At 58.0% G+C, this 12583-nt stretch overlaps 1 protein-coding gene across 1 annotated transcript in view; it reads left to right on the top strand.

Annotated features, from left to right (window-relative positions):
- UMODL1 (uromodulin like 1) overlaps positions 1 to 12583 on the top strand; it is a 66276-nt gene that overhangs the window by 28132 nt on the left and 25561 nt on the right. Inside the window, exons 10-16 of the mRNA XM_021679167.1 lie at positions 6 to 225; positions 4173 to 4310; positions 4809 to 5052; positions 5176 to 5381; positions 6500 to 6757; positions 8098 to 8210; positions 10663 to 10876. Of these exons, the coding sequence (XP_021534842.1) occupies positions 6 to 225; positions 4173 to 4310; positions 4809 to 5052; positions 5176 to 5381; positions 6500 to 6757; positions 8098 to 8210; positions 10663 to 10876 (1393 nt within the window). The remainder of the gene's footprint in view (positions 1 to 5; positions 226 to 4172; positions 4311 to 4808; positions 5053 to 5175; positions 5382 to 6499; positions 6758 to 8097; positions 8211 to 10662; positions 10877 to 12583) is intronic.

Here is a 12583-nt window from a genome sequence, read left to right as displayed (position 1 = left end):
GCTAGGTTGCAAACTCCTTCCCGCCTGCGGTGTCCGACCTGTACAGGAGAGGGAAGCTGAGGATGCGGATCGTCTCTCTCCAGGCCGGAAGCGTGCTGGTGACGCTCAGGCTGACGGTTCAGGACCCTGAGTTCCCAGTGGGACTCTCCACGCTGGCCCCCATGCTCCCACCTCTGCTGGCCAGCACGCTGTTCCAGATCGACCCGCGGGAGACACGCGTGCAAGGTCGGTTCCCCTCCACACCCAAGCCTGCCGCCGGCCAGCCGCGTTAGTTCAGGTCCACGTTTACTTTACTGTAAAAGAGCGATCAAGTACATGAAATTCATAGCCTTGTTCTGTGTTCCTGCTTGGGATCTGGAAGCCCACCCGCATCCCCCACCTCCCTGCTCCGGGTGGGGGAGGGACTCCAGAGCCTGGGGAGCTCGCTTCCGTAGGTGGCCCAGAATGCAAGGTGCAGTGGGGCTGGAGGACCCTGGAGGGGACGGGCACTGGGGGCTGACTCTGCGTCAGGGCCCAGCACCGCCACGGCACCACCTGCTAGCGCGGGCGTCTAGTTCTTTGGCCCAAACGTTATGTAATTTTACTTGATGTTGCCTTGAGGCAGGAAGTCACAGATCAGGGGAGGCGGAGAGACCTGGAGACAGAGAGAGGAGGGTGGGGTGGAGACGGGGAGGAGAGGGACACAGTCAGAAATAGAGGTAGAGAAGAGAGAAACAGAGACATGGAGATACAGAAACAGAGATATAGACATAGGGAGAGACAGAGAGAGAGACAGAGACAGAGAGTCAGAGAGATAGGGACAGAGAGACAGAGAGACTTGCTGATGCGTAAGAAAGGTTTTGCCACTCAAACCCGGGGATGAAGTTCCACGCAGTGAGAGCACCTGCAGCCTCCACGTCAGCGAGCCTGCCTGGGGCTCCGTCTGGGGAACGGGTATCCGAGAGTGGGCTGTCACCTCCTTTGAGCTTGGTCATGTTCTGGCTTGCTGTTCCAACCCCCCCGCCCCCAAGGATGCAGGGAAGGCCGTGGGACAGTCACATCTGGAGTCACACCTGGAAAACCCCTGCCTGCTTAGCCTGGGCATCGCTCTGTCACTCACCCTCAGGGATGGAGATGGCAGTGATCCCCTGCACCTGGGAGGCCTGCTTACCTGGGCTCAGGGGCTAAATGCAGGGAGGCACAGGGTGCCATGTGGGTGGGTCCTCAGCGGGCACCCCCAGGACCCAACTGAGACCAGATCCGAGCAATCTTCAGGTGACCCAGCCACCCCTTACGTGCTACTTCCCAGCCCTGTCCCTGTGCACCGGGCATTAAGTTACTCTAGATCTTTGCCAGTGTGTTGAGTGGTGGCCCCCAAAAGAAATGCCCACCTAGAACTTCAGACTTGTTTGGAGGAAGGGTCTTTGCAGATAAAATTAAGGTAAGGATCTGAGATCGTCCCGGATCAAGGGAGGGCCCTAAATTAGGAGACACAGAGGAGGAGACACCCAGACATATAGGAGAAGGCCACATGGAGGCAGAGGTAGAGGCTGGAGGCCACAAGCCCAGGCACACCAGGAGCCCTAGAAGCTGCAAGAGGCTGGGAGGACGCTCCCCCAGAGCCCCAGAGGGAGTGAGGCCCTGCCGCACCTTGACTCTGGACTTCGGCCTCTAGAGGTGTGGGAATGAGCCCCGTGGTTTCCCCCCAGCCTGGAAGCTTGTGAGGATCTGAAGGGGGCCTCCGAGAAGTAATGCACAGGAAGAAGAGGGTCTGCATCGCTAACGTTCTAGGGCTGTTAGCAGGTCCCGTTGTGTGTCCCCGTGAGGTTCCAGAAGCCCCTCCACAGTTATGAGCCCCCCCGGCTCTCGCCCTGCAGGCTCCCTGCCCAACGGTGGGCTGTTTGCTGAGGGGCGGCTGTGGGAGGCCCCCCGGGGCCGGGACCCCTCTTCTGCCCAGCGCCTGGGGCGGGGGGCGCCGGGCCCCGTGCAGGGTCTTCTGACCCAGTGACCGCTGGCTGCTGTCAACTTAGCCTGCAGGCAGTGCCCCCCACCCCCGGCCACAGCCCCCACTCAGGCAGGCAGCCCAGGCCTGAGCCCTCCCCAAGAGCGCCCCAGCCCCACGGGCGGGAAACCAGAGAAGCACAAGCAAAGCCATTCCGCAGAAGGCCAACAAACCACAGCCCAGAGAGCTCCCCTCCTCTGTGGCTCACACAGAAATGCTATTGTTGGCGGCCTCGAGCATTCCTGGGTGATTCGGGGGCTCTCGCCTGCCATGAGTCAACATGTCCTACAGCGTGGGGGGTCACGTCGTCATGACCTCAGCTTCTCCCTGAGGCCCATCTGTTGGGGGGGCATCACTGGGTGGCCACGTGTCCTTGGTCTTCCTCCAGGAGGGCGTGCCCCTCGCTGAGCAGCACCCTCAGCGAGGGGCACGCCCTACAAGCCGCGCCCTCCAGGGGCCTGCTCATCCTCGCCCCAGCGGCCCGGCTGGAAGGCGCAGAGTGCCGCCCCACGCCCGGGGCCCCTGCCTGCATCCTCGGCTGGCGGGTCCAGAAGTTGCCGAGGCCACCTGGCAGCTCTCACCGCAGACCTGTTTCCTCCCTCTGAACTCCAGACCCAGAACCACCTGGCCTGGGGCTCTCATGCAACCCCCAGTGAAGCTGTCCGTGCCTGACTCTGGGTTTGCTTGCCAGCTGGGTGCCGGGGGAGCTAAGGCTCGGTGAATCACCACGCCTAAAAATAGCCACCCGGTGCTCAGTGGTGGGAGCTCCGCTCTCCTCGGGGCCCTGCTGCCCGGCCAGCCTGGGCTCCATCCCCCAAACTCGAGCTGCCTGCAGGATGGAGGTGGGGCAGGGCTCCGGGAAGACCAGGGGACCGGGGCACCAGGGCCCTGTGTGTGAAGGAGCCCCGGGCGGGGGGGTGGGGGGGTGGGGTGTGGAGGGGTAAGCGTTGCATCAGCTGATGAGCCTGCTGGTCTCAGGGAGCTATTTCCGTGAGCGTCCGTGAAGATCATGTGAAGCAAAACTGAAAACCACAACAGGAGCGTAGAGCACATGGCTGCAGAGTTTTCTCTGCACAAAACTGAACTCGTGCCCTGTCTTGACTTCAATCCGGGCCGAGTCCGGGCTCCTCCGGCACGCCGAGCATGGATCGGGTTCTTCTTCCTACAGCTCTGGGGAAGCTGGTGCAGAGGGTGTCGTGACTGGCCTGGGCACGCACGGGCCGCCCAGCCCAGCCCAGCCCAGCCCGCTCCCCTGGATGATCTGAAGGATGATTCTGTGGGGTGGGAAAACCACGCCCCCGCCCCCAGCTCCTCCTAGCCTGGAATACAGCTGGAGATATTTATTCCTTAAGGTTTATCACCCGTATTACACGTAGCACTTCGTCAATCAGTCACGTGTCAAAATGCAAGAGACCATCAGGTGTTTCCTTACGAGAGTGGGGGTGGCAGTCACCTGAGGGAGAGGGGATTTGAGAGCGCCGGAGAAGGAAGGGAATGGGGGTCCCCGTGAACCTAGTTTCAGGGTTTGGCTGATGCTAGTCCTGGCTGCCGCTGGTTGGAAATTCCCGGGCTGTGGTGGGCGTGGTGTGTGAGCCAGCACTGGGGGGCCCCGGAGGGGGTTGACTCACTCACCTAACGCTCTTCCTTGCTCAGCTCAGAAGGGTTCCCAGTGACGTGGGGTCTTTGGGATTCTTAGTTTCCCAGACCGGGGAGGAGGGCCATTTATACTTAACCAGACTCCTCCGGGCCTGGTTACTTTTCTTTGTTGAAGTGCTAAATGTTAGGGGATATTGGCACATCAGAGAGAAGGGAAAGCATCCCATTTTGGGGGGTCTGGAAACAAAGAATAAACAAGAGAGGAATATATTCATCCCAGTGGGTGCTAATTGCTCCAGAAGGAACCGACATTCCCTAATCTTTGCCCCCAATCAGCCAGCCGGCAGTGAAGGTTGGCGCAGGCAGATGTGCTGTCTTGGGTCAGGGGCAGGCTTCTGGGGAGGGCTCTGTGCAGGGCCTCCCTCCCAGGGCCGCCAGACGCCAAGGGCACACCACTGACTCCCAGACATCATCCCTCCGACTGTTTGCTGCAGAGATGCTTGGGAAGAGCTCTGCTCCATTGCTGTTCTGTTTCTGAGTAGCCTCTGGCCATTTCTCACTGTCTCTGTCCTGTTTCTCTCCTGCCCGCCCGCAGATTGGGATGAGTGTGCAGACAGCCTGCGGCACGACTGCTCCCCCGCTGCCCAGTGCATCAACCTCGAGGGCTCCTACACCTGTCGGTGTCGGACGGCCAGGGACGCCAACCCAACCCGTGCGGGCCGGGCCTGCGAGGGTGCGCCCCCATCCCAGGGACCTGATATCCCATATCCTTTCTCATATCCACAGGCTGTTGTCCTGCATGCTTTCCTTATGCATGTAATGCCCAGCAGGCCAGTGACGGTGCTCAGCACCAAGCCCTGCACTGAGCCCAGATCTAGAGAAATTGCCCCATTTCCGCAAGGGCCTGATGGATCCATCTGAGGCCTGCAAGAACGGAGGCCTGCACTTACGTCCTGGCTCAGTGGCATCCTGGGTGGCGCTCCACCCGGGCACATCTGAGAGCTCTCATTTATCAAGTGGAGAGGCCCTGCCTCCCTCTCTGAGAGCACGTGGGGGGCTGCGGACATGGGCCTCACTAAACATTCATAATCCCATGATCTCCAATGAGACAGACTATGTCCCTATTTGGGGCCTGCCTGGGTGGCTCTTGCCCGTGGGTGGCATCAGGTGGGTTTTGCTTAGGGTTTGTGGACCAGATGTCCCCTCTGAGAGTGGATGTGTGTCTCAGCAGGTGACGTGGTGAACCCCACGGGAGGTGTCCTGGCTCCGGCAACAGGTGTAACAGCCCCAGAGCTCGGCACAGAAACAACAGCCCTTGGCCGGGAGACTCCCACCTTGTGGCCCAGCCCTGGGTACCCCTGGGGCATCCCTGCAGCAGGCCAGGCCCAGACCCCAGGACCCCCACCCAGGAGAGGGGGCAGCGGCGTGGTCAAGCAGGTCAGAAACAGCACAGGGCAAGGGGTGGAGGAGGAGATGCCCAGCATGGCTCCAGGCTCGGTGACCAGCCAGTGGACGGCCAGCAGGGCTCCTGGGACAACCCCTAGCTCCCCTCCTGGGACCATGAAGGGCTTGCTGGACACCACTGGATGGTTATCAAGAAACTCCACCACGGAACCGTCCTTCTGGCCCACCCCTACCAAGGGCCCCACAGACCACATAGAGTGGCATGCCAGTCTGCCCACTTGGAATACACCACCAGCACTTCTGGACCACACGGGACCACAGCATTTGGACCCTGGGCCATCCAGCTCCCCAGACCTACCCTCAGCCCCCACCCCTGAGTCTCTGAAGCTTCCGGCCTGTGGTGAGTGCCTCGGGTGGCGTGTTCTAGGGGATGTGTGCCCTGAGGCCCCAGCACACCGGGGAACCGTTGAGTCCCCGTTGGCAAAGCCTCACATAGTCACTGAGTCCAAGACCTTTGAGAAGAGTCAGGTGCATTGTTCATTGTACGGCTGGGCCAGGCGGGGTACAGCGTAGCCCCGGCCCTGGCGGTGGCTTCTGTCTTGTTAGGACGGGAACCTGGTCCCCGAGTGTGCTGCAGTCCTCTCCTCCCTGTCCCCAAGCCTTCTGGTCGCCCATAGCAGGAGCAGGAAGTCGGGCCTCAGGAGAGCCTGTGGGGTGCATGTATTCCATTAAGCACTGCGGGACATCCCCCAGAAGTGTTGGACACCCCGACATTTGCACGCCTCCCCAGCAGCGCAGGCCCCTCGAGCCCGGTGCAGGCCCCCCACTGGGTTGACCCCCAGGATTTGCACTGACACCACACAGAGGGCTTAGCCATTGCCAAGGTCGCGGGGCAGCGCTGTGGGGGACAGCCCTGCGTGGGAAAGCTCCCACAGGGGAGGCCACACTGGCATCTCTGAGCTCACTGCGCTAGCCCGACCCGGGGTCGCATCCAGATAGAACTATCAGAACCAAACAGAACTAATGTAGCTAACCAGACGTAGCTCCAGCAGTGCATGCCCTCTGCTGAGCGGCGTGGGTTCCAAGACGAGACTTTACGCCCCAGTAAGCCAGGGCTGTCGAGCGCCCCTGGATCACCCTGCAGGAGTGGCTCCATGGCCAGCCAGGGCCCCCTCTGCTGACCCCTCTATGAGTCTGCTCAGGGGTGGAGGTGTACCCCCTCTGGAAGAGCCGCCCAGAATCTGCTCAGGAGGTTTGCTTTGGGGAAGATCAGGGACCCCAGTGGCAGAGAGGAACCCAAATCGGAAGGGGCTCAGGAGGGCCATCCGGGGAGCCTGCACCACACGCATGGCTAGCAGCAGGGGACTTCAAAGGACCTCCCCGGCTGGCGTCTCTGGATGCCCTCTCGTGTCCCTGAGCAGTGTATTTGATTTAGCGTTTGGCAAGTTTTCTCCGGTCCTCTCTCCTTAAAACATCAGATTGATTTCAATCTTCTCGGTGTTTCTATGCATTTCCCAGTTCCCGCCCCCATCAAAAGGGTCACCATCTCCAATGTGACCAGCACCAGCTTCCACGTGGCGTGGGCGGCGGATCTTGCCCTGCACCCCACCTTCCAGCTCACCGTGCTCCCTACGCGGAGCCCCGCGGTGCACCTGGAGACCCGGGATGCGAGCCTGACGCTGTCGGGACTGGAGCCTGGCGTCCTACACCTGGTCGAGATAGCGGCCGAAGCCTGTGGGAAAGGAAGTGCCAGGGCCCGCCTGAAAGTGAGGACAGGTAATAGGTTTCAGAAACGCTTGTTGCCGCTTGTTCTTAAAGGGAGGGAGCAAGTATGAGAACGATTTTCAGCATGTTCAGGTTCAAAAGAGCTGGATTCCTCTGTGAGCGGCTGGGTTTCTGGCCTCTTACCGACCTAGGAATGCTGGCTCCGCTCACCCGGGGCTGGCTCGCGAAGAGCAGCCAGGAGGCAGCGAGTTTCAGGGAAGGGCGAGGGGCAGACCTTGGGCAACGCAGGGGCGCAAAGCGCTCAGGACTCTGCCCGCAGAGGTGGCCGCCGCTTGCTGCCCTGTGTCCTCGCCGGTACGTCGCCGGAAAACACGTGTGGTGATGGCGTATTGAGCGTTCTGCACGCCCTCTGATTGTTCCCGCTCTCAGCGGACCTGGACTTGGCTTCTAGGAAGGACAGGTAGACAGTGGGAAGTCAGACAGTCGGACGGCTCAGCTATCATAGTTGTGATCATTCTGTGTTCAGATAAATCCCTTGTTTCTCCTCCTTTGCACCTGTCATCCAGATGTTTTCCTGAATGTCTAACTTGCTCGAGCGGCCAAGGGCTGGCTGATGTTGCAGATGGGTCCTCAGATCTTGGGCAGCTGTCTCAGGGCTGACGGCAAGGTTCTCTAAGGTGGGGTGCACAGCCCTTGGGGGTGCCAGTAAGAAGAGTGTACAGCTTCTGTCTGTGTCCCTTAAAGTACTGATTAGCTGTGAACTGGGAAATCAGAGGGCAGATGGTGTGCAAGGACGGGCAATGTTCCTGGACCACATTCTTGTACCACGGCCTCCTAGAAGCCCCAAGTGGAGGGAAGAGATGCTAATGGAGCAGGGACTGCCCTTAAGCCGCAGAGAGACAGTGCTCTAGGGGGAGGGCGAGAGCATCAGGACCTCTGGGCACTGTCCTGTGGGCTGCAGGCTCTGACAGTGGTGGGGCAAGGCTGCCCCACGCCTCGATCTGCCCAGGACAGCCGGGGGTACTCCTGTGGCCCTGGCATAATGAACGGATAGTGGTTCATTTCACTATCAACGTTGTCCCTGCTGGTGAATCACCCAGACGCCGTGTGTGCACAGAGAGCCACACAGGGGCGGGGAGGTGAGCGGAGGGGCTGTTCTTGTTCCACAGCCTCCAGGGGGTTCTCCCTCTGGGCGCAGGCCGTGTGCCGGCATCCTCTGGGGTCGGCGGGCGGCGTCTGTGCGGGCCGGGCACCATCAGCCTCGATGTGATGTTCTTCCTGGCCACCACGAAAAAGCCGATATGGAGACGTGTTCCCGAATACATGACCTAACTCTTTTCCCGTCACCTAATGCGTTGCCGCTCCAGACGTGTTTATTCTCTGTCCTGCAGCGGCCCAGAAACTCAGAGGCCAAGTCAGAATAGCAGACGTCAGCTATGTGGAGTCCTTCCGCAACCCAAGCAGCAAGGAGTATCGGGTCTTCCAGGAGCGATTCTTTAGGATGGTGAGTTGGGGAAACCGCCCCTTCCTTTCGGGAGGTGCCGAGGGAGGCGGGCAGAATCCCAGTCACAGCCAAGCAGGCGCTCAGGAGCCCTCATCTCCCAAGGGAGCTGGGTGTCCCTGGGTCCGCCACGAGACACATCAGCCGGTGGGAGCCACGCCCTGTCCTCTGTTGGGTCCTCCTTCACGCTGTTAGCTGTTGAGCGAGACTCCTTTATCGAAGTGGGGCCCCAGGGAGCAGAAAGCCTGACGAAGGAAACGTTTTAAAAAATTGACATCTATTTCACACATCCTAAAATTCACACTTTTGAAGTGCTTAGTGTCGTGGTTGAGGTTTTATTTGTGAAATTGTGCAACTGTCACCACTAATTCCAGAACATTCCCATCACGCCCAAAACAAGCCCTGCGCCCGTTTCCTGCGACTCTCCCCCGGCCCCCCGCCCCTGGCATCCCTGGCAACCGCCACTGTGCTCTCTGTCTCTGTGGATCTGCCTGCCCTGCACGTCTCATGTGCCCAGAATCACGCAAGACGGGGCCTTCTGCGTCTGGCTTCTTTCTCTGAACAGGCTTCAGGCCCAGTCCAGGGTGTGGCAGGGACTTCACGGCGCTTTACGACCGGGTAACTGTCCACCGTACGGACGGACCCCATTTTGCGCATCCATTCACTCACAGGGGTGCATTGGGGTGCTTGCAGTTCCTGGCGAGCATGAATACAGCACTGATATTTTCCCTAATCTTTCTGGTGCTTCCCCTGCCGTCCCACGCACACTCCCAGAGATGGTGTCCTTTTACAGGTCAGTCCGGGCGGCAACCTCCATGTTCTTTGTTGCTGGAGGTCGGATTCCCCTTTGACGCATAGAGGATGCACTAGTCATGATCTCGTGGTCTTGTTTGTACCGTGGACATCTTGTCCATTTTAGCTTTTCCTCACTCTGGGGTTTAAGACCAGGAGAGAGGGTTTGGCAGCGCCACCTCGAGGCGGAGCGTGCTCACACCATAGCGTGATACCTGCATTCTGTTCTACCCTAAAGGCATTACTAGCTGATGAAATGGGTCGCGCTGCCTCCAGGAAGTGTCCCTCTGGGGCTCCTCGGGATCTGGGATTCTGCCTTATTTGTTCTGGGTGCCCAGCTCCTGTCCCAGTGCATGGATTCAAGCATTGTTGATGGTTCGATTCACTGGCTTCTTTAGGTTCTGTGATGGTCACACATAATACTAAGCGACAGCACTGAGCATCAGCCCACAGAGCCCTGGGGGTCACATGCAGCGTCCCACTTCCATTCAAATGTCTAGATGAATCCTTCCTCTTCAAACCATGTCCTCGCTTGCCTACTTCTGGGGACTATTGTTGGTTTGTCTAGAATTTCAGGATAGCAAATAATTGTGCACCTTATCACATATGTAGGACTTTTGGACACATTTTGGGAGGTTGTGGGTTTATGTGGCACCTTGTCCCTTGTCACTCAAGTGAGGAGCCTGGAACTTTGCTTTGAGACTAATTCGAAGTGCAACCCAAAGTGACTTTAATCCAAGCCTATGACAGATCCCTCTCTGGAAGTCCCAGACAGAAAAAGAGAGACAGAGAGAAGGACAGACAGACAGAGAGAGAGAGACAGAGAGAGACAGAGACAGAGAAGAGCCAGCTAATCCAGTGATGGTGATGGTGGCTGGGTGACCGTGGGGTGACAGCAGATTTGCTCACGTTGGCTGTCTCAATGCTGAGAAGTGAATCCATGAGCCTGGGGCTTGAGCCACCACCCCTCACTGGGCCCAGATGAGGACAAGTTTTTCTGTGAAGTCAGACCCTGGAGGTGCACTTTTCAATAGAAGACTGGGGCTGTGTGGACTATTTAAAGCCACGACACAGTCGTGTGTCTCTCGGGGCATTTTGGCCGCGAGGGGCCAGGAAGGGGTACCACAGGGTGAGAGATAGGATTCTGTCCAAGGTGGTAGAGTGAAAAGCAAGGCAGGAGGTTTCTGTCGCGGCAGAAGGGCTCATAGGGGAACAGTTTCGGGGAAGGGGGGAAGGAGGGAAGGGGAGATGTTCTGTAGGATCAGAAGTAAAGGGATTGTTTTAGAAAACACACAGCGAGATAGAGGTGCCCCCCCAAAAACCACCCATCCAGCCCCCGCCCTCCATGGCTCCGTGCTGAGAGTAGCAGATTCTAAATGCCGTCCCGAGCCCCCCCTCGGGTGATGTGCCCCCCAGGACAGGGCTTTTGCGTCTTGCCCGCACTGGCCAGCAGATGTGCTCTTGGGGGACGGGGCTCTTCCCGGGACCTCAGGACCCACAGGCACTTGTGCTGGGCTTGGGACACGGCACACAGGCCAGGGCCTAGAACTGAACTTGGTCTTGGCCGTTTTGCTGCTGGCCAGACTCCCAGGAGGTGCCCCTTGGGTCAGGTGCCCGGCTTCCTCTCTGCGGGCGGCTCTTTTCATCTGTGGTCTCTCTAAAGGTGCGGGCTTCCTTGCCAGCCGCCGTGCTCCGGCTCGTGGACACCGGCGGGGTCCAGATGGAGGTGACCCGCATCGCCAACGGCAGCGTTGTGGTGGAGTTTAACCTGCTGATCACTGCAGACGTGGATGTCCGCGAGGTGTCCGCCGCGTTCCTCGTGGCCTTTCAGAACGCGTCTCTGCTGGAGGTGGTCGGAGGGGATACCTTCATACAGGGTAGGTGGAGGCCGGGCCCCCCGGAGACTCACTGTGTTCTGGAAGAGAGGCAGAGAGAGCCCAGCTTCTGCCCTCATTTGGAAGATGTCGTCCTGTGCACCTCCTCTCAGGGGTCCCCCTGCAGGAGGTGAAAGTGGGGAGCAGATAGGACCCTCAGCTCTCTTACCGCTACTGTGTTGTTTCTAAAGGTTTAGGGGCTGGAAACACCCTGGCTCGAAGCTGTTCAGATGCCCAGAGATGCTGCTCCCCTTCCGGGTGCCGCATCCCACCCTGGGCCTCCTCTGCCACCCACGTCACTGGGCTGGGGATGCACCTGTCCCTCTCTGCAGTCACACTTCCTCCCAGGCGGTTTCCAGGGAGATCCTGGTAAAAATAATGGAAAAGAAAAGCATCTTCCCTCAAGTCGTGTTCGTCAGCTCGAGCTGTTGTAACCAAATACCACAAGCGGGAAAGCTTAAGCAACATAAGTGTACATTCTCAGCTCTGGAGACTGGATGTCCATGATCCCAGGGCCGGCTGGTTTGTTTTCTGGGGCAGGGTCCTCTTCCTGCCATGTGGACAGAGTCTTCTCGCTCTGGCCTTTCCCCTGTGTGCGCACAGAGCTCTGGTGTCTTGTCTTCTAAGGACACCACCCCTGTTGGGTCAGAGTCCCACCTTTATGGGCTCATTCAGCCTTAATTACTTCCTAAACACGCCATCTGCAAATAAGGTCACATGAGCAGCTGGGGCTTCAACGTACGCATTTTTTAAAGAGATTTTATTTATTTGGCAGAGAGAGAGAGAGAGCATGCAAGCAGGGGGAGCGGGAGAGGGAGAAGCAGGCTCCCCTCTGAGCAGGGAGCCCGATGCGGGGCTCGATCCCAGGACCCTGAGATCATGACCCGAGCTGAAGGCAGATGCCCAACCAACTGAGCCACCCAGCTGTCCCAACGAATGCATTTTGGGGACACAATTCAGTTCATAGCACGTATCACACTTGAAAATAAATGATAAAAAAAACTTAGAGTTACGTGTACAAAAACCATCAGAGACCATATACGTTATTTTTCTGGTTTTTGGAAAGAGAAGTGTTTTCTAAGTTTAAAAATAGAAGGCAAACAAGCCCACAGAGGCAAAGGCTGAAATATTTGACTCTATAACAATGTCAGCCTTTTATATTAAACAAAATAAAGGCACCGTTTTGAAGAAAGCAACACCCCAAAACTGTTAGAATAACCTGATGAAGAATTACATCCCAAATAGAGGGAGTGATCCCACACGTCAATAATAAGGTACTATGAGCTTGCACTGATCTTTATGACTAAGGTAAGGGCACGCCAGACCTGAACAGACAACGCAGGACAGAAGAGACACAATGAGTAGCAAAGAGCAATAATCACAGACATTCCCACTGAAACGGGCCACTCATGTCCATCTGGGAGCAGTGGGGTTTTAACCAGAAACACCTAACACTGGCCAGAGTGGGCCAAAGCGGGCCTGGCGGTGGGAACAGGATTTGCTCGCACTTCCTGGAAATCAATTTGACGATATTCACCAAGAGCTTTACAGATGTCCACCTACTTTGGTTTGGGAACATCACGCGCAGGACTTCAGCCTACAGAAATCGACCTCAGTTTGGACCATAGTTCATAGGCAAAGATACCCACCCTCAGTGTTACTTTAAAAGTAGAAGATTGCAAGCGGCCGGCAGTCCTGTAATAGGGGAGA

Source organism: Neomonachus schauinslandi, chromosome 1 (assembly GCF_002201575.2).
Source record: "Neomonachus schauinslandi chromosome 1, ASM220157v2, whole genome shotgun sequence".
Lineage (NCBI taxonomy): Eukaryota > Metazoa > Chordata > Mammalia > Carnivora > Phocidae > Neomonachus > Neomonachus schauinslandi.
Note: the sequence above shows the minus strand (reverse complement) of the source record. Positions and strands in the feature narration are given on the sequence as shown.